At 40.0% G+C, this 19,680-nt stretch overlaps 1 protein-coding gene across 1 annotated transcript in view; it reads right to left on the reverse strand.

Moving 5' to 3' along the window:
* Positions 1 to 159: 159 nt before the first annotated feature.
* The window catches only part of CEP126 (centrosomal protein 126), a 43,087-nt gene continuing 23,566 nt past the window's right edge, over positions 160 to 19,680 (reverse strand). Inside the window, exons 5-11 of the mRNA XM_010729010.3 lie at positions 16,555 to 18,658; positions 13,228 to 13,389; positions 12,067 to 12,191; positions 11,667 to 11,754; positions 10,922 to 11,131; positions 8,989 to 9,053; positions 160 to 8,244 (exon numbers count right to left, since the gene is read on the reverse strand). Coding sequence (XP_010727312.1) covers positions 8,242 to 8,244; positions 8,989 to 9,053; positions 10,922 to 11,131; positions 11,667 to 11,754; positions 12,067 to 12,191; positions 13,228 to 13,389; positions 16,555 to 18,658 — 2,757 coding nt within the window. The 3' untranslated portion in view covers positions 160 to 8,241. The remainder of the gene's footprint in view (positions 8,245 to 8,988; positions 9,054 to 10,921; positions 11,132 to 11,666; positions 11,755 to 12,066; positions 12,192 to 13,227; positions 13,390 to 16,554; positions 18,659 to 19,680) is intronic.

Genomic DNA, 19,680 nt, shown 5'->3' on the forward strand with positions numbered 1-19,680 from the left:
AGCACAGAAAAAGTGAGCAAGATGTTCCTATTTCCCTGGGCTCAGCAGAGAGCGAAGGAATATGATATGAAGCTGAGATAACTCGAACCCACTTCAAAACCTATTTAAAAAATAAAATCGCAAGTACTCTTCTGTACAAGAATCCTGAGGTCAGGATTTTAGATTTTATTGTGAGGATGCTGTGCTATTTTTTCTGATCTGTTGTTGGAGGTCAAGCAGAGGGGACCAAAAGGGAGATCCAGCCATAGTCCTTACAGTAGGACGTGAGAGTATTCTCTGTTGTTGATTTGGCATGTGCAGGCTCAGCTGTCGGACCCTTTTACAGTACCAATTGCCTGTACCACACATGTAGCTGCCGGCATTCCCAACATCAGCTCCCCCCACCCCAGCGCAGCACAGCGTTCCTCTGCACACAGTGGGCTGCCCCGTTCCTTGTGCAGGAGGTGCCAGCGAGCAGCACTTTGCTGTGATGTGGAGCCGGCTGCCATCTGAAGGTTCACCCGCTGTTTTTTCTGTGCTTATCGGCTCTCAGCTGTCCAACGTGTGTAAATCGGCCACAGAATTTGGGGGCTGCATGTCTGCCACGAGTGTCAGCTGTCGGGGAGGACATGGCTCAGAGGAGCGCCCTTCAGCTCTGAGTGTCAGCGCTGTGAAGGACAGGCCGACAGCAGCACGCAGCTATTTATACCCGCGGCAGCACGGCGAGCTGTGCAGGTGGAGCTGGGAAGCCGCGTGCCTTGCTAACGATAGTCTGCCTGCATTTCACAGCAGGACGAAAGAGCCGTGCTGTCAGCGGGGTGGCACCTACTCACTGTGACTGAGCTCTGAGCTCCAGCCAGACTGTGCTTTCATCCCCAGGAGCAGTGTGGGCCCTCATTGTGCTTTACAGCCCTGCCGAGGAGCCGAGCAGCCGCAGGCCCTGAGCTGCTGCCTGCCCCATGGCCAGACCGGGTTGAAGCACAAGCAGCAGGATCTCTGCTTTCTTTCCGCTGGTGCTTAGGCCAAATTGCCTGGCAGCAATATTGGTGCGCTAATTATCGTGCCGGGCATCTTCTTCTGCATGCAGAATGTCAGCTTGGTGCAGGCCCCAGGCTGGTGTCCTGTAGCACAGAGGCTCTGAGAACTGCGGGCAGGATGGCAGCTCTCAGGTGTTGCTGTTAGTTTATCTGTAATGGGTCTTCTGCACAGGGAGAAAATTCTTTTGGTGGCTATGTATTCTTTGCAAATAATAAGCCATGTTAGAGTGACTCAACCGTGGAGCAATATAAATATGTGAAAAGGTATTTTAAGCTGTGTCTCTGCAAATCTTTAAATTGAATGAGCTTGAGTGTTCCATTTGATCCAGTAATCACACCAAGTCTTATTAAGTCCAGAACGTAAGCACAGTAAGTGCCAGGTTAGGACCACTTTATATTTGACTAGATATTTTCCTGAGAACTGTCTGATCCAACTGTGTGACAGAAGCTTTCTTTTTTTTTTTAAATAACTTTATGAATGCTTGCTGGCATGGCAAACCACAAGAACAAGATACAATAGCCTCTTGGTATAAATCTCTGTTAATGAGATCAGGACTAGAAACTTCATTGTTCAACCCGCATTCTGTCTGAACGCAATCTGCTTCTCAAATTATAAATCAGGGGCAAGACACTGTACCATTGTGTAACCCTACACCCTGGCTCTGGAATGTTTCCTAGTCACAAGGGGATTGTCATCGTTTCATTTATGAGAGAGCTATCAAACAGGCTTGGGCCATATTTGGTCTACAAAATCCCCTCACATGAAGACAGATCCCCCCCTCCCGTCCAGCAGGGTATTTGTGCAGAACAGCACAGAAGCAAGCATTAATCACATGCCACATACTGGAATCTAAAGAGAAGAGGAAAAAAAGTTATCATCTCTCTCACTGTCACAAGCAGTGCTAGCTACTGAGGATTAAGAATTTATTTATGCATGTCATATACACATCCATCTCTCTAGGAAATAACACCACATACTTATAATAAGATCACTGAACTGGAAGGTTTAGTTGTGCCTGCAAAAGCATATTGTGTGTGAAGACAGTGCCATCCCACAGGCCCTGCTTCAGATAGGAGATCCCTTCTGGAAAGCTCAGTCCAGCAGCGAGAGACCTAACCGCAGGCTCCAGATGGTGCAGCAATTTTGAGAGGTGTGAAGGACATAACTGTGTGCACGTTTTCATCCAGCTTTCTAACAACTCAAGGGAAAGAAGAAAGACTTAATAATGGTTACTGGGTTAGAAGTTGCCTAGGAAATCCCAGTGTCACTCTTCATGTTCACTGAATGCAGGCTGTTAAATGCTTAACCTAAACATACAATCTTTCTGGTCAGCCAAACCACCTTTTGTTTCTGATTGGACTAAAGCTACAAGAACATTCTCCAGGAAGGGAAAGGTTCAGCCAGAGCAACCTGGGATCTGCCTGCCTGGTTCTGTCTGCAATATGGAGAAAGGTCTGTGTGCGTACCATCCTTCCCTCCAGACACCTGCTGCCTGAAACCACACCGTTCTGCCTCAGCTGCTGAGCACTGCTGGTACTGCCACAGCAGTACAATGCATCTAATTACAGCTCTAGTCTCCAAAGGGGACTGTGGGCATGGGCTGGCCAGAAATACTGTGGTCAGTGGTGCAATGTGAATAACTATGGGAAAATAACTCCAGCAAACCGACCCTATGATCTCTGAAGGCTGTGTTCTCCAGTGCCCAACCCTCTGCCTACAGCAAGAACAGAAACTCAGGTCTCTTGAGAAGGCAGCAAAAATTGTTGCTTTTAAACTGAGAAGTCAGCAGGGGAAATAATTTCCATTGACAAAGCACGACCAAAAGATTTAAATGGACCTGAAACTATACATTTCCACATAGCCTCCAGCTGATCTGCTTAAGTTAAATTTAGTTTCAAAACCTTATCTTGAAGTGTGGAAATAGACTTGTACATAAGAAGAGAATTTTAAATTTTCTCATTTATTTTTTGTTTGACCAAAACTCTTTGCTGAATGTGACGTAATATTTTCCTACATTTCACTTTGCTTAATGGCACAGATCTTCAATGGCCATCAACTAACAGACAATGGTCCATGCTGTTGGCATATTTATCTAACTGTGCAAGGCATTAAGGAGATTCTGCATCTTCTAGCATCTCATTCCAACACCAGTAGGAAAGACTAAATATGAACAGACACTGAAAAATGGAGGAAAGGCAATCTTGCCCCCCTTCTTCTTCCTTCCCTCACCCTTCCCCCTCTTCCTCTCGTTCTCTCCACTCCTCTCCTCTTTTCTATTCTTCATCTTGCCACCCTGAAAGAGCATGACTATTGAATGCAGATTAAATATTAAAGCAGAACAATTCCTTCCTTTTCAGAACAAACACAAAATTAATATATACAATTATGGAGAGATCATATGTAGATTTCTGTCACCCACAGTTACTTCTGTCACCTGGATCACTGCCACCATTGTTGCTGGCTTGGGATTTTATTTTAATATTGAAGGAATCCTGCAGCTACAATTTGAAATACAGTTCCAAAAGCATTGTGGAGTCATCTCTAGTTACATGGAGTCATGTTCATGCTGGGTGAATTCTCGTATAAAAGTAATGATGTTAGAGCAGGAATCATTATGAGCCAATCTATTATGAATATTATGATGAGTACAATTACAGAATATGGAACCTCTTGCCTACTTGCTTGAGCAGATTGATGTGTTTCAGTGTGTTAGATGACAGAGGTCTAATTATTCCCACATACCGACGGCCACGTTTTCAATGCTGCTCCCTGCACCCAGCCTGCCCAGAAGTTTGCTGATATCTCTTCATGCACATTGTCGTTCCTTTTTTTTTTTTCTGCAGACTTCAACAGCACCAGTCACGTAAATGCAGCTTCCAATGGTGACTTTTAGTCTCAAACTAAAGTTTTGAGGTACCCTTCGTCCCAGCAGAGTGTAGTTACAGCAGCCAGAGGCCTTTCCCACCTGTTAAAGTGCTCTTCCCACTCCAGAACCCGGCTGCATGTCTGCAGGTAGTGGCGAGTTGCCTCATGGCACTGGAGATACACAGGGAGCTCATCCTCTTCCGGGCTTTGGAGGGTGCTGTGTAGGAGGGGGAGCAGAAGGAGACTTCGGCCAGGAGCTTTTGTGCCCTACAAATCCCTGGTGGGTATCAGGGTTTGTCACAGCCAGGCGTGCCTGGGCAGTAGCATTTGTAGTACAGGGTGTAGGTCGATCTGAAAGCAATGCCTCCTATTTATTTCCATAGAAACTAGAACAGATACAAAGAGCACAAAAACGCTATTTGATAGAGCAAATTCTCAGCTACCAAACACTTCTTTTCAACACAGTCACTGCCATTAGAGGGAAACTGACTGTAAAGTGGCAAATTTATTTCCAAAAAGAGAAGCTTCCTGTGAAATGTTAAGGTTCATTCTTAGCAACGGACAATTAATTTTGAGCTTCATCTCCCCTGTAGTCACTTCATGTGACTTGTTGGACTTCAGCCTTTTGCTTAAAGTATACTTCACCTCAGAGCAAAAGATAGTACTTGAGGATTTTTAGGTTATTTTTTGAGAGGGACCATTTAAGCTTGTTTTAAAGACATATTTTTGGTCTGTTCTTTTTAATATGTTTTTATGCCAAAATTTGTTTGTAGAAAGAATATGGACTAATTTCTTTATAAAGCAGTGAAAATAGCAGTCAGAGTGAAGAGTTTTAGGAAGAAATCTAAGGTACCCAAATTTTAATGTTCACATGCAAGCCAGCCTCATTGATTTTAGCGTAATTACTTTTTCTTCATACTTGATCAGTAAAGTAGTCTGCTTTTTAAAGTAATTCTGTGCGATGTAAAGAAAGCCTTAAGTGTTGGTCTGAAGGGTAATCATCAATTGATCGAACAAAAAGGACTTGTGGGCTCTTCCCAAGTGCTCAGAATCCAGCAGCTGCCTCTGAGCTCACTGACTTAATGCTGAGAGTCATGCTGCTCAGACACCTAAACAAAAACTGTAATATTGCCAAAGGAATCAAAGCAGTCTAAGAAACAAAGCTATCGTCTTGGAGGTGAAGTCTGTAACCCTGAATCAACTATCCTACTTGAAAGGATTTTCCTAGGAAAATAGAGGCACCTGGTTTTGACAAGTCTTTCCCTGTAATTAAGAGAGGAAGCTGACGCATGGCCTCTGCTTTTGCCACCTAAACCGATTAACAGCAGAAGGATCCTGGCTGAGCTGGCATTCTGGCCTGCTGACTAGCAGGGTTGTTTTTGATCCATGGTCTCTGGTATTCGGATTATTTGCTTTCCCTTTCTTAATCTCTGTGGGGAAACTTTCCCTCACTATTTAAATATTAAATCCTCACCATACTGGAATGTTGCGGTATAGTGCATACAAACAGAGATGTAAGGGCTTAGCTTTTAGAGTGCAAACCAATTCTACAGTCAAACTCAGAAGGCCTTTGTTTGTTTGCTTAGAGGATACACAGATGTCTTCTGTGGGGAATTTGACATGTCCTTGAGCACTAAAGGCCCAATAAGCAGTAACACACATCACAACCCTTTAGGCATATGGGCTCCAGCTTCCCCTTCTGGCCACAGGGACAGGACAAATGACAATGGCAACCATAAGGGGACACCAACTTTCAGTAGTTTTGATGTTTAAATACAATTTATCTTAAGAAGGTCCATATTGAATTCATCCCCTTTCATGCCTGTCAAATTTTCCCCCCTGAGTCACTGCAATGCTCAGGTAGAGGAGAAAGGTAGCAGGATTCCATTCTTCAAAGTGTTGCTTACGTAAAACCAATTTTTCCATAAACATTTGTTGTAAAATTTCTGTTGCTATTTGCTACATATGCAGCTAGACTTAATTTTGGCTGACATCACTCAATAGGAGGTAGTTTGAAAAATTGTCTGTTGTAAGGAAGGGCATAGTTGTTCTTGTCTCCATTTTATGGACTAGTTCCCTCCTAAGCAATGGCAACACTAATTAAAGATACTGATGTGATGATTTTGTCATCATGGGGAATTATAAAGTTTGAAAAAAATATTTTCACCGAATATTATTTGATTATCTTCTTTTGGGAAGATGAAATATATCCAGAGAAATGCCTGTGTTCTTCTGAGTGCAGGTTTTCATGGTTGCACTGGTACCACGGAATCACAGAATGGCTTCAGTTGGAAGGGATCTTAAAGATCATCTGGTTCCTACCCCTTCCATCAGCAGGGTTGCAGTACTGTGCCCACCAATGAAATACAGCTCTTATTAATGAAGGTTAGGAATAACACTGAGTAGCATTTGGGGATCTTCTGATAGAAACAAGTCCAGATCCCACAGTTCCTTCTGGATAGATACAAAAGGAAAATCAGACATCTGATAGGGAATTATAAATCCAGAGCACCCGTAAATTACTTTTGTTGCTTCTTGCAGTTGCTTAGCAGCTTAGATCTGTTGGCTGATTCTGTTCACTGCATATACTTTTTATAGCTTTTGCAATGTTTACTTTGCACTGAAACAGCAGAGGTAGAGCAAAAGAGAGGAGGTTAAAAAGTTACTGCTCCTTAAAAATTAACAAACATCACAGATTCAGGTAACATGCTAGTTACTCAACAAAACGCCTGTGTTCTAGAACTGATGGAACAGTTTGAGCAGAGATGCAGACAAGTTTATCACCAAACATGCCAAATCCGTTGACATGTTAATAGTCACACTACAAGTAAACTTAAAATCAAGGGACTAATGTACAGTCTACCAGTCCAAGACTGCCAAAACAGAACTGCCCTCCAAAATAACCACTTACGAAGATAACTGCAAGAGGACCAAGCTCTGCAGAAAGTCACCTAGACGTGTTCTTAGAGTCTGTAAGTCCTCATGCAGGATATATTCATACTTGGCTCCATCTATGTATCTTAAGAACAGGAATGAGCCCTCAGCTCTTAGCCCGTTGTCCCCACTTTTGTTGCTTGTTACTCTCCTAGCACAGAGATTGTGTAACGTGTAACAAAGCACGTGAAGAAAACAGAAAAAAAAACCCTTTTGCTGAAATACGATGCTGAGGGTAGAGTCAGCTTGAGAGCCATCACATATAACTACTGAACATGGGCACCGATAGCACTCAGCAATTTGCAGTGCTGCCGCCAATATAAAGAACAAAGGTGAAACTTTAGGCATTGTTTACTGACAAATAATTTGACAATTTATCACTTACAGCTGTAATAAAATATATTAGTAAATCTTAAAAAAGGAACACCAGGAAATTAGGAGAATAGTTTACACATAATCTTAGTAGCAATTTTTTTCTCCTTTTACTTTAATTACAAGTACAGTAAATTTATACTACCAATACAAATGCTGAAAATATGAGGTATTTTCATTCTTTTAATATACGCTACTTTAAATTACAGTTCAAAGTAAAATAGACTTAATTATCCTAAAATGCTTACCAATCAATTAACATTTATAATTTAAATTACTGCATTCATCTTTATTCTGTGCCTAATTTTACAGTGCCAAATAATATACAGATAAAATACTAAAGCTGCAATATCCCAGAGCAGCTTTTTGAAAACAGTATTTCCTGCACAGCTGCTAGCTGATGTATTCTGGTACTGCTATGAGGTTACTGCAGTATTCACCAAGGATGAGGAAATACACTGCCAAATACTCTATAAAAAATGGAGAATGATGAGAAATACAAATGTAAAAACAGAAAACAAGAAACCTCCTTTGATGATATTACGTGGTCTGTTTTCAATTATATGTGAACAACTGTCCAACCTCTGGATTTAAATGCTGGCTTTACAAGGCATAATGCTATTCATATGAATTACTGAGTGAGCATCCATTCTTTATCTGGATGCTCTGAAATTAAGAGCTGAAGAAGATGGTCCTCCCAGTGAAGAAAAAACTGAAAAATTCCATTGCTTCTCATAGCATAAGAGTAGATAAAATCTCAGTTACCTGTTTTCTGCAGCTGGGAGCTTGCACAGCAGTAGCTCACTCATCATCAAGAATAGTTCTAAACCAGTACTTGAGTACTGCATCTGTATCTACAGGCAGGCACACCTGTTTGAATGCTGAAGTACTTCTGTACTCATACACACTTGTTGGGAAAGAAGGCTCTTAAAGATCCATCGGAGAGACTGGGCAGCCTGAGCAGTTCTTAGTGTTTGTATTTTATTCATGCAGTCATGTAGCTGAAGAATTTGTGGGAGAAAGCCTTGTCACAAATCAGCCATCCAAGTCTGACTACTGCAAGACAGGAAAATACATTTGTGTGGAAAGCAGCTATTTTTTTAAAAATAGGACAGACTTTGAAAAAATCCCCAGAGAAACCTATGGGCTCAAAAATGCTTCAGTGCAGATCCAATAAAGGTAACTAAGCTACATTAATTGCTGAAAAACACACATTTTTTTGCTTGTTTAGCCATAAATTTGTAAGATAGGAGGCAGAGGAGGTGAAACTGGGGTTCCAATTCACACCTACTACTAAGACCCAGAAGCACAGAAATAACAATGAGTTCTGTGTGCTTTTTACAGCCCCACTTTAAAAACAGGCAGTTGTTTTGAATTGATGGCCCTCAAAACTTTTCTTTTTTTTTAGTTTCAAACTCTGAGAGCATTTTTTCTAATATTTTTTGTAACAATTTTTCCAGTATAGTATTCGAAGGATGTAAAAGTAAATTATGTAAAGTACATGAAATTGATGAAAGACTCAACATGAGCCAGCAATGTGTGCTTGCAGCCCAGAAGGCCAACTGTATCCTGGGTTGCACCAAGAGAAGCGTGACCAGCAGGGCAAGGGAGGTGATTCTGCCCCTCTGCTCTGCTCTCGTGTCACCCCACCCGGTGTCCCGTTCTGAAGCCCCCAACACAAGAAGGACATGGAGCTGTTGGAGTAGGTCCAGAGGAGGGCCACAAAGATGATCAAATGGACAAAATAAGCCATCAGGTCTGTTTGCAGGACAGTTGAACTTAAATAAGTTAAACACTTACAAAAGGGGTGATTTTCTCTAAAACTCCTGAGACGGATGGATTTCTGGTAATGGCTTCTTGAACATCTAAAAATAGCATCAAAGTATATGATAAATTCTATTTAAAGCAAACATTAACATGGAAAAATGATTCCACCAAATATTCAGCACAAACATTCCCAAGATTATAGAAATGTAGTTTAATAGAACTGTTCTTTCTTCCTCTGGTAGTATCTGTTCAATATATGCCTACTGGTATTTTAAAAGATGTGCAGCTAGATATTGTTATCTGAAACAAACTAACAAATAAATAAATTAGCATATCTGCAAAGAAATCCAGAGCTATGGGAAAGAGTGTTAGCTGCTCTAACCTAGCAGCAAAAATTCCAGGCTTAAACTGGACAGTGATTAGTTGTCGTTCATCAAAAACCAGTTACTACAATGGAGCACAATTCTAGGCATTTAATTTGGTAACAAATGAAAACAATGCCAAAAAAGATAATAAAAAATGTCAGGTACTTCACTTCCAGTTTACTTACTTAGAGGAACACACATGTGCTTACATATCTAATAAGCCTCCTGTAAAATTCTGTAACTTCCTATGACAAATTTTTCTAATAAAGCAAGCTAAATTTAAAATACATACAAATGCATATCTCTGTAATTTGCAGTTATTTCATTAATAATCTGTTAACTTCTTTCATTGTTTCTTCAATATTCCTTATGTACTATTCTTACAACTTTCAGTTTTGCTTTTCACACTTCCTAAACTCCAGTTATTGCTTCCAGTTCCTTTGCGGAATTTACTTTTCCCTTTATTTTCTTATCACTTCCCTATTATTCATACAGCAATTTCTTCTACTTTTTTTTTTTCTTGCAATAAAGCTCATAGCTACTTTCCTAACTTGAATATATCATACCAAAACTCTTGTCTTACAAATGAAAGATTTCCTTACTTCTATTTTGCTTCAAAAGAAAAGCAGTGAGGTGCGGTGTAATGAAATTCTGACCCACAGCCAGATGGGAGGAGGAATTGTAAGCTGCAGTTGCACAAAGTTTGTCAGCAGTCACAAAGTTGTCTTCTCCCATGCTTGCATTTTACAGGAAACTGAAGCCTTTTTCCTCAAGGTCCAGAAACCCACTGTTTGATGTAGTGATGAAAGTGTGCAGGAGCTTAATGGCATAAAATAAGCCCAGGTTTGGTATGATTCTACTCAGTAGGAACTACTGGGGTAAACTGGTTAACTAACCATGAAGTTATACAGTCTATAAGAAAAATAAGTAGAATAGTAAAATAAAATCAGTGGACTTCAAGGAAGCAGAGTCTTGTAAACTTCCATAATTGGCAAGTGAAATTGTGTATAAAACAAATCCAAATAAAAAGTAAAGTCAGGGAGATTTGGCAGTTCCATAAAGGGCAAAAATGACAAGCAGGAGTTATTCCAATGATCCGAAAGCCATGCAGACCAGTGAGGAGACTCCATGGACAGTTAAAAGCTTCCCAGTGACCTCCAGTACAGGACCATAGAATCACAGAATCACAGAATCACAGCTGGAAAGAATCCACATGAATCACTGAGTCCAACTCAGGGCTGCACACAGGACCACATGGCTGAGAGCATTGTCTGAATGGTGCTTGGAAAGGATAGAGTGCACAAAATAGAGAAAATGCCCATCTGCTGAGAATTTTTATCAAAGATCTGCATGACCAGAGAATCATTGAAGTTGGAAGGGACCCTCAAGGTCAATTCCAACCATCAACCTAACGCTACCAAGTACACCACTAAGCCAAGTCTCCAAGCAGTATATCCACACCTCTTAAATTTAACTCCAAGGATGAGAAGAAAAAAGATTTTATCACAAAATTCTTGTATTTAATCCACAATAACACATGACAACAAAATATAAAGTTACTTAATCACTTGATGTAGGATTCTTTTTATTATTAAACTTACTTTGTAGCCTTTGATTGAGACGATCAAGAGACTGGAAAATCTTCTCTTCTTCTATTGAAAGTGCACTCATGCCAAGACGTGGAGCCGTGTTAAGCACTAGGGGCTGTCTGGCTGGTTGCACGCTTCCCAGGGCTGCCAGGATTTCATCTTCTGCAACTGCTGTACTTGTTAGTTTTTCTGCCGTAAGAAACTGAGCAGTGCTTTCTGAAACTGATGAGATTACATGGTGAATGAGAAGAATGATGAGATTACAGAATAAATGAGAAGAGCTCATGACACTTAAATATACTGCTTGCTTTCATGAGTTTCTGTGAAACATAAAATTCACATTATAAAAATCAAATAGGTGGCAGTCAATGAGCAAGATATGTTAGAAAATGATATAGTTAAGGTCACTAATGTGTCTTACAATGGAGATCACTGGGGTCAGAGCAAGCTCTGCTAGCCTTGCTTATATATGTATAATGACAGCAACCAGTATCTGTCCATATTATACTGCCATGTATCATACACACAGCTATCTTACAGTTAAATACAAACTATAGGTTGTAATGCATTTATAAAACTATTAATGTCATGACACATGATGCCATACCTTATGTTTCTCTGAAAAAATTAGACCTATATAACAAACTACTCTTTCTTACTTTGAAGCACTGATGTCAAGAGATGCCACAAGAGATGTTACACTATATTAGGACAGTAATTCATGTTTAAAAGTGATTGAAGAGAGATGTTACTATACCTTCCTCAGACTTATAGGTGTCATTCATATTTTGTGCTGGATCAAATGCAGACTGAACAGGACGCAGCTGGGTGGTACATAACAAATTCTATCAAAAATATTTTAAGAGTTTTAAAAATGTAATTTAAGGTAACAGTAATATTTTCTGACCATTTTAATTTATTACTTCATATTGCTAGATGTTTTCAAGTGCAAAAATATTAGTATATATTAATACAGTAAATGTATTGTAATTGGTTTTATTGTTTTTATTAATTGTGATGGCAAGTTGACTTAGCACATTGATTCAAAATTCCGTGACATAGAACAAATATTTTATATTCCTGAAATTCTTTCAGTTTTGAGGGCAAACAAGTCCTTTTTTTTTCTTCTTTTTTTTTTAATAATATTCAATATTTACCTGTGTGTGATGAGTAGGCTTCCATCTTTTAGAATTTACAATTTGCCTTCTCTGTCTTGTAAAAGCTCCGTGTTTGTTTTCAAAGCTGTTAAAAATCTGCCTTTGTTTTGTAACAGGAACAACACCTTAAATAAGATGCATTCAGAAATAAAATAAAAAACATGTAAAAACATGATAAAGATACTAGAAGCAAAACTAGTGATGTGGGTAAATTTCTGTCTCAGAGTTTCAGAGTTCACCTTATGTATGCTTACAGCATATCTTGCTGAAAGTATTTTCTTAATGTGAAGAGAGAAACAGACAATTCTAAAGCATGTTTAATTTCATCTTAGGACAACGCTATAAAATCCAGATATAAATAGCATGTACTCTGTAGTAGTTTTCCTCAAATAGGAAAAGACCTAACTTACATATTGAACCTCAAATTTATCTCCGTTTTGTCAGTGCATTTTCAAAATTTAGCAATCAAGTTTCAAACTTAAAATTAAGTTTTAAAATAAATTTCCATTCATACAAACTGGGAATGTAAATCATTATTTCCACATGCAAGTCAGGATGCGCATATTCAAGGATACATTACATTCTCGTTAGTAAATACAGTTACTTGATTTTTACTTGGAAATATAAATTAACTATTTGTTCCTCTAATATCATGTGCAAATGAATGTACAAATCTCATGAGGAGCAGCTGAGAGAGCTGGGATTATTCACTCTGGAGAAGAGGAGGCTCAGGGAGACCTTGTCACTCTCTGCAGCTGTCTGAAAGGTTGACCTCTTCTCCCAGGAAATAGGAACAGGATGAAAGGGAATGGCCTCAAATTGTGCCAGGGGAGATTCAGGTTGGATACTGAGAAAAGTTTCTTTTCTGAAAGAGAGAGGCATTGGAAGAGTCTGCTCAGAGATGTGGTGGAGACACCATCTCTGGAGGTGTTGAAGGAAAGAGAATGTACTACTTAGGGACATGGGTTAGTGGACAATATTGGTGATAAGTGGATGGTTGGAATACATGATCTTAGTTGTCTTTTCCAAGCTTAACGATTCTATGACGCTGTGACTCTACAAGCAGAAGTTTATGATTAGGCCAAGAGGTCTTTCAGTGACTTTAACAGAATTTTATTTCTTTACTTATTATTATAGTGATATTTAACAATGCAGAATTACTGTTTGCCTGGAAAAAGCCCAATTTGTTCATCCTAGAAGAAACTTTGAAACAAGTCTTCTGACTGCTGTCCCCAGTGGGAATACGGGATACAGGAGCTTTACGAGGCTGGCATTTAGTTGGATGTGAATTGTTGTAATGTGACATATGATATTGAGTGATACCTGAAAAGAAAGAGAATTGTAATTGTGTTATATTGTATGGAGACAGAAATTTAAGAATTAAAGAAGAAACCTCTTGTCATATTAGTAATCACGTAATTTTTTCCTGAAAAATAAATTCCAAAATTACTCTATTGATGCACATCAATCTCTAGTTGAATCAGTTCACAAGGCATAGTAGGTCTGTGACCAGGAAATACTCATTTAGGAAATTTAATTAAAAATATAAAAAGTAATAATATCTGTAAGAGCATGAGATGCTGAGATATACCTGTTTATCTATAAGCATGTGAACTAGGGCCAGTTTTATCATACAATTATAGACTCATTTAGGCTGAAAACACCTTCAAGATCATTAAGCCTATCATTAACCCGCCCTAACGAGTCTCATCACTAAATCATGCCCCTTATCATGCCCACAAGGCATTATTTGTCTCAGGCTAAATGCTAAACACATGTTCAAAGCACCTTTCTGACTGAATATTAAAGAACTTAATTCTTGCATTTAGCAACAGAGAATAACTCGTGTCAGCCAGGAAATACAGATTTTAAGCCTGGAACCACAATTCGAGGAAGATCCCCATGTACAACAATTTTATTTACTCATCTTGCTCTCACTTTCTATAGCCTGCATGTGGGCACACATCGCAACAGATGACATTTTTTTATGTCCTCAGAGACCTAACAGAGCTCAGCAACAATGTCACAGCAGACAATTTACTCAAGAGAAATGCAGTATTCATTCTCATAGCAAGCACTTGAGGACAAAACCCACGGTGATCCATGTGCATTTGCAGGCAAAAAAACAAATAATAGCCAGCCATTAAGAGTAATTTAGCGTATTTAAATAAATAAAGTTTTCAAACCACAAAATGTAAGCAGATACTGAGAAAGGGCCACCCACCTACATCTTAAAGAGAGGTTTCTCAGCCGGTCCTGTAACAGAGCTGGAGCTCTGTGATACCGGACCGCTCACTGATCTGATGTGCAAATAAGGGCATCACCTCTGCTCCAGGCCAGGTATGGTAATGGAAGGCTTCATTCATTTCCAATGTAAAATCAAATAGGTTAACTTAAATCACACATAGTTAAGCTCATCTCTTTGCCTTTGAACTGAATGGACAAAGAGATAAAATTTCTCATTTCTCACACTTCCTTCAGGCCAAGAATATTCATCGAGCTCTGTTCCCATCGTTAAAACGATTACTGTAGATAAAAAGAGAAACTTAGTTTCTTAATTCCTGGGAATTCCTTATTTTGCTAGAAAATGTCTCTGAGTTGCACGCCGATCACAGCACAGTACCATTTGGTGCTGTGTGGCCTTTCAGGAGCCGTGCTCCAGCTGGTGCCACCAAGAGGAAGCGCAGCAGTGTGCAACACACATTGCAGGCAGAAGCTGCCATAGTTGGGCTGCAGGGGAGACAGAAGGGAAACTGCAAGTCTGAAACAGTTCTGAAATGTAAAAACCAAGCGATGAATCTCCCACGGCTTTTTTTTTATTTTATTTTCCCTATCACTCTCTGCAGCATATTGTTCCCAAGGTAATTCTTTTTTTTTAATAAAATGTGAGACTGGACCTAAAATTTCTTAATTTTTGTAAATCCATATTTTAAAATTCTTTACAAATCAGACGTATTGAAAAACAGCATCAGTTGTCTGGTAGAAGCTTTTAATTTTTTAAGTTTATATGTAATCTTTTTGAGCATTAATCGTACTAATGAGAGCAAGTTGTAATGATTTTAGGCATATACAGTGTCAGCGTTATAAAACAAATAGATGTGCACTTCTTTCATTCTCAGCCGACAGTGGCTGTCAGGCAGCAAGCTGTGGCTCCCAGTTATCGAAGAATCATAAAACTTCCTGAGCTGAGCTGGAAGGGACCCATGAGGATCGCTGAGTCCAACTCATGGCTCCACACAGGACAACTAAAAATCACACCGTATGACTGTTATCCAGATGCTCCATGAATTCTGGCACTGGGGCCGTGCCCACTGCCCTCTGGTGCAGACCCTTTCCCTCACCCCCAGCTGCCCTCCCCTGACGCAGCTCCATGCCGTTCCCTCAGGCCCAGTCGCTGTCACACAGAGCAGAGCTCAGCGCTGCCCTCCGCTCTCTGTGAGGAGCTGCAGCCGCCATCAGGCCTCCCCTCAGCCTGCTCTGCTCTGGGCTGAGCACACCAGGAGATCTCAACCGCTCCTCATACGTCTTTCCCTCCAGGCCATTTCCCATCTTTGTAGCCTTCCTTTGAACCGTCTCTAATAGTTTTACATCCTTTTTGTACTGTGGCACCCCAAACTGCATTCAGTACTGGTGGTGAGGCCACATGAGTGCAGTGTGGGACAGCCCCTCCCCACCCGGTGGCACTGCTGCCCTGGCACACCCCACGGTGTGGTTGCCCATCCTGGCTGCCAGGTCACGCTGTTGACTCCTATTCAACTTGCTGTTGACCAAACTCCCCAGATCCCTTTCAGCAGGGCTGCTCTCCAGCCTCTCATCCTCCAGTCTGTATATACAGCCCAGGTCTCCCCTTCCCAGGTGGAGAATCCGGCAGTTACCTTGTAAAACTTGCTTATAAAAACCCACTTCCTCTTATTTCATTATTTAGACCACCTGTCACATCTGCTCATTACTCAGGATCTCAGGAAAATAACTTCATTTAATATTGTAAAGAACTTATAAAAACAAGGATCCACATTTGAGAGGCCTCTGGGCACCACTAGAACAGAAATGATGACAAATGGCAGAAATTTGTTAGAGCTGGCTGCATGGTGTGAATGGATGACAGGCTGAGTGTTTTAACTGAGAACCAATCTGTGCAATTTAAAAATCTGTTCTTATGAATGTCCCCAACCCACAACCATCACTTTTACTCAACTCTAAAAATCAGAACTTTGTTTTTTGCCCAATTCTCTCCCCGAATAAATGAGACTTTGTCTTCCCATGTCATGTTGTCAATATGAAAATTTGAGACTTCCTGTTTTGACCTTTTTCCACCTAAAAAAAGTGAGATCTTGGGTTTTGATGTCATGTTTCAAATGCTAAAAAACAGGACTTTGCGTTATGCCCAACACCAAAGATCAGAACTTTGGGTTTTGCTTAATTCCCACCCAAATAAGTGGGATTTGGGGTTTTGATGTCCCATTCTCAATGCAAAAATGTGGGACTTACCAGCAGCAGGCTCCTTGGAAGTGAAGGCAATACGCTCTCCTTTCCATGCAGTTGTTTCCTCAGCTGTTGGGATATGATCAAGATGCAGTCTGTTTTCTGTGTTAGCACATTGCTCAGTGCAGGTTACAGAACAGTGCTGGCAGCCAGTTGTTGGCCCGCGGCTTACAGAACCAGTATGTTTTGCCAGAGGTTCACAGGACGTGCTGTGGAAAGGTGTGGACAGCACAGTGGCCACCTCAGAACTACAAGTTATGCTCTCACAGCTTCCTGGTGTACTTTTATTTAAAATTTGATCTGCCAACAAAGCTTGCCTTTGATTTAAAGAGTTCCCATTTGTAGAGGTAGCTTGAGGACAGGAAGAAGGCAGGGGCTGTCTCGCAGCTGGGCTGGCTCTGGTTTTGCCATGTTTGTTCTCCGGTGCAGGTGCAGATGGTGGCTGAGGTGCCAGCATCCTCCTCTCAACTACACGGCCTTCAGTGGCTGACTGCAGTCGAACTGCAGTGCCAGGGCCTCTGCTGCTCCTGGGCACAGAACATAACTGGTCTCTTATAGATCTTGGTCTTCTGATTATTTTTGCCTTATTTTTGTGTTGATTCTCTCTGTGAGTATCATCACTGTTACAAGATTCTGGCGATTTGCCTTCTTCATGTTTTGATACCATCCAAACTTTTTTAGGAAAAGAGGATCCAGTAGACATAAACATATTCAGAGAGGTGCATTCTTTATTTGATTTTGCAGAATTAACATTTGGTTTTGATATATGCAAATTTTCATGATGATTTTCTGTGCCCATAGTGTTTGAAGGGTGAGCACCCATACATGAATTAGCATAAGGAGCATTACTTACAGTTTGAACACAGTAAAGCTGTGCAGAAGATATTTCACTGGTGCTGTCCTCATAGCAACTTTCATTATTTTTTGCTGTTATCTGGCTAATTTGATCACACCATTTTAGCTTTCTACTGTTTTTTGTATTTTCAGCACTTTTCTTTTTACTTTTTACAAGTTCTAAACTGTCTCTGATAGAAAACACAGGCCGAGTTCCAAAAATGATCCCGTGGTTCATAACCACAGCTTTTGCTTCTTTCTTTAAGATACTTCTGACTAGTTTTGCTCTTTTTCTGTCATAAATGTTGTTTTTCTGGGAGTTGTGCTGTGCAGGAGTGCCAAAACCCAGCTCTGTGTCAGACACCAATGACATAGTTTCAACCACATTAGCCTTTTCTTCCTCTTTGTTATTCTGTTTCTTAACAGTGCACAGAGCTGAGGCATTTGGTACATCCTGAAGTAAAAATGAACCTTGGTCAATCTCATCAATAGATTTAATGTTTTCTTCTTTTGTTTCAATCACTTTTCCAAAAGTTTTTTTAAAAAAATCCATGCTGACATTTCTGTCCTTTGGCACCACATCAGCTGGGCTGGAAATGCCAGAGAAGCACCTCTGATTAGGAAGTAAGATTCTGGATGTTGCAATAGGTTCAGTGGAGGTTTGCACAGATTTACTTCTTTTTTGTGGGGTCATTTTAAAGCTCTGATTTTGCATCATATCCTGAAATCTTTCTCCTGGAATAGAATCGGGGCTGGCCCAGGCTTTGCTAAAACTGAAAACAGGATTGGTTGCTAAAGTGCTACAAACTCCAGAAGATGAATCGTTCCTTTCTTCTTTTATATTTTGCAGAAAAGGAAATGCTTTATTTACAGAGCTTTCTTGATTGCCAGAAATAGAGAACTCTGCAACTTTTTTTCCAGATCTGTGAGAAACAGGTGATTCCCCTTCTGTATCGTTTGTATGTTCAGCAAGAGTTAAAATGTTACGTTTAGCTAAAAGGTCCTCAGTAGGTAACTCACTGTGGTTGTTTTGGGAATCTAAATTTCTCTGACAATTATTTAGATGCATGTTTTTAGAAGTATTTTGAGCTGCATAAAACGTATCATTACTCCTAGTCTGTGACTTTGCTGGAATATATGGGGCACAGTCACAACTCGTAGTCAAAGATGATTCACTTGGTGGAGTGTAATTTTCATTTTGTTCTCCAGCCTCAAGACTGTCAAGACTTGATAAGCTTTCTGAATCGTCTGTCCTTTTGACTTCCTTATGAAAATTCTGAAACACAGACATAAAACAGAACTGCTAAATTTTTCAGAAATGTCTGTTGTTTTTTTTCCCCACTTATACTAGCTTTTCATTAATGAGAGCATAGACCAAAGCACAATCAATAATGTACCAGGTGTTTTTATGACTTAAGGGCATAGCACCAAAGTCCTGTCCAATGGAAGCCCGACTTCCATCATGTCGAAATTTAACTGTGTTCAATCACAAAAGAAAATGATGTGCTTTGTGGATCAAACTGAGACAAATGAGCTACATGGTTCAACAAGTTTAATTGCATGTATTATATCAATTCTACAATATAAAAAATGGAATACTATTTGGAGAATCTGAACAAAACTACTGTTTCTGGATTATACTGTGATACACAGTTGTTCATATGGTCAGGATAGTATTCATTCCAACATGCAAAAGTGCTTACAAAATGAAAGAGAATCTAAGAAAATATAGATTTGTTATTGAATTTTTCCCAAACTGGATATTTTCTATACTACATGGCTATGTTTATAAAGACTGCCGCAAGTAAGGATGATTTAAATCTCATCATAACAAACATGGCAAGCATCTCACAGCTATCCTAATCACGCTGCTTAATCCCCTTCTACTCATCTTTCAGAAAAAGGAAAGTACTATCTTCTCAGTGACAACAGATCAGGTCTAAGGGTATGGGAGATTCCACCCACTCCCCCAGCCATTTCATCAGGCAATAACAGTGACGGGCACTTCTGAACTGCCAATGAGAGCACTTTATGTATATACTATACAGGTATTTTCTTCACTAATACTTCTCCATCCAGACACTGAGATGCATGATATGGATGAAAATTCTAAGGTTTGAAAATGCACATAAACATCAAGGAAAATGTGCATTTTATCTATTTTCAGATTCCAGTATTCTCTCTGTCTCTGTTCCACACAGCTGAGCAGCTGAAGTATTTTGTATCACACACTAGAGACAAGCCTAAGAGAAGCTACCTTAGATATAAAACAATGATAATTTTTTAATTAGTGACTTT

This window comes from Meleagris gallopavo, chromosome 1, assembly GCF_000146605.3.
Source record: "Meleagris gallopavo isolate NT-WF06-2002-E0010 breed Aviagen turkey brand Nicholas breeding stock chromosome 1, Turkey_5.1, whole genome shotgun sequence".
Lineage (NCBI taxonomy): Eukaryota > Metazoa > Chordata > Aves > Galliformes > Phasianidae > Meleagris > Meleagris gallopavo.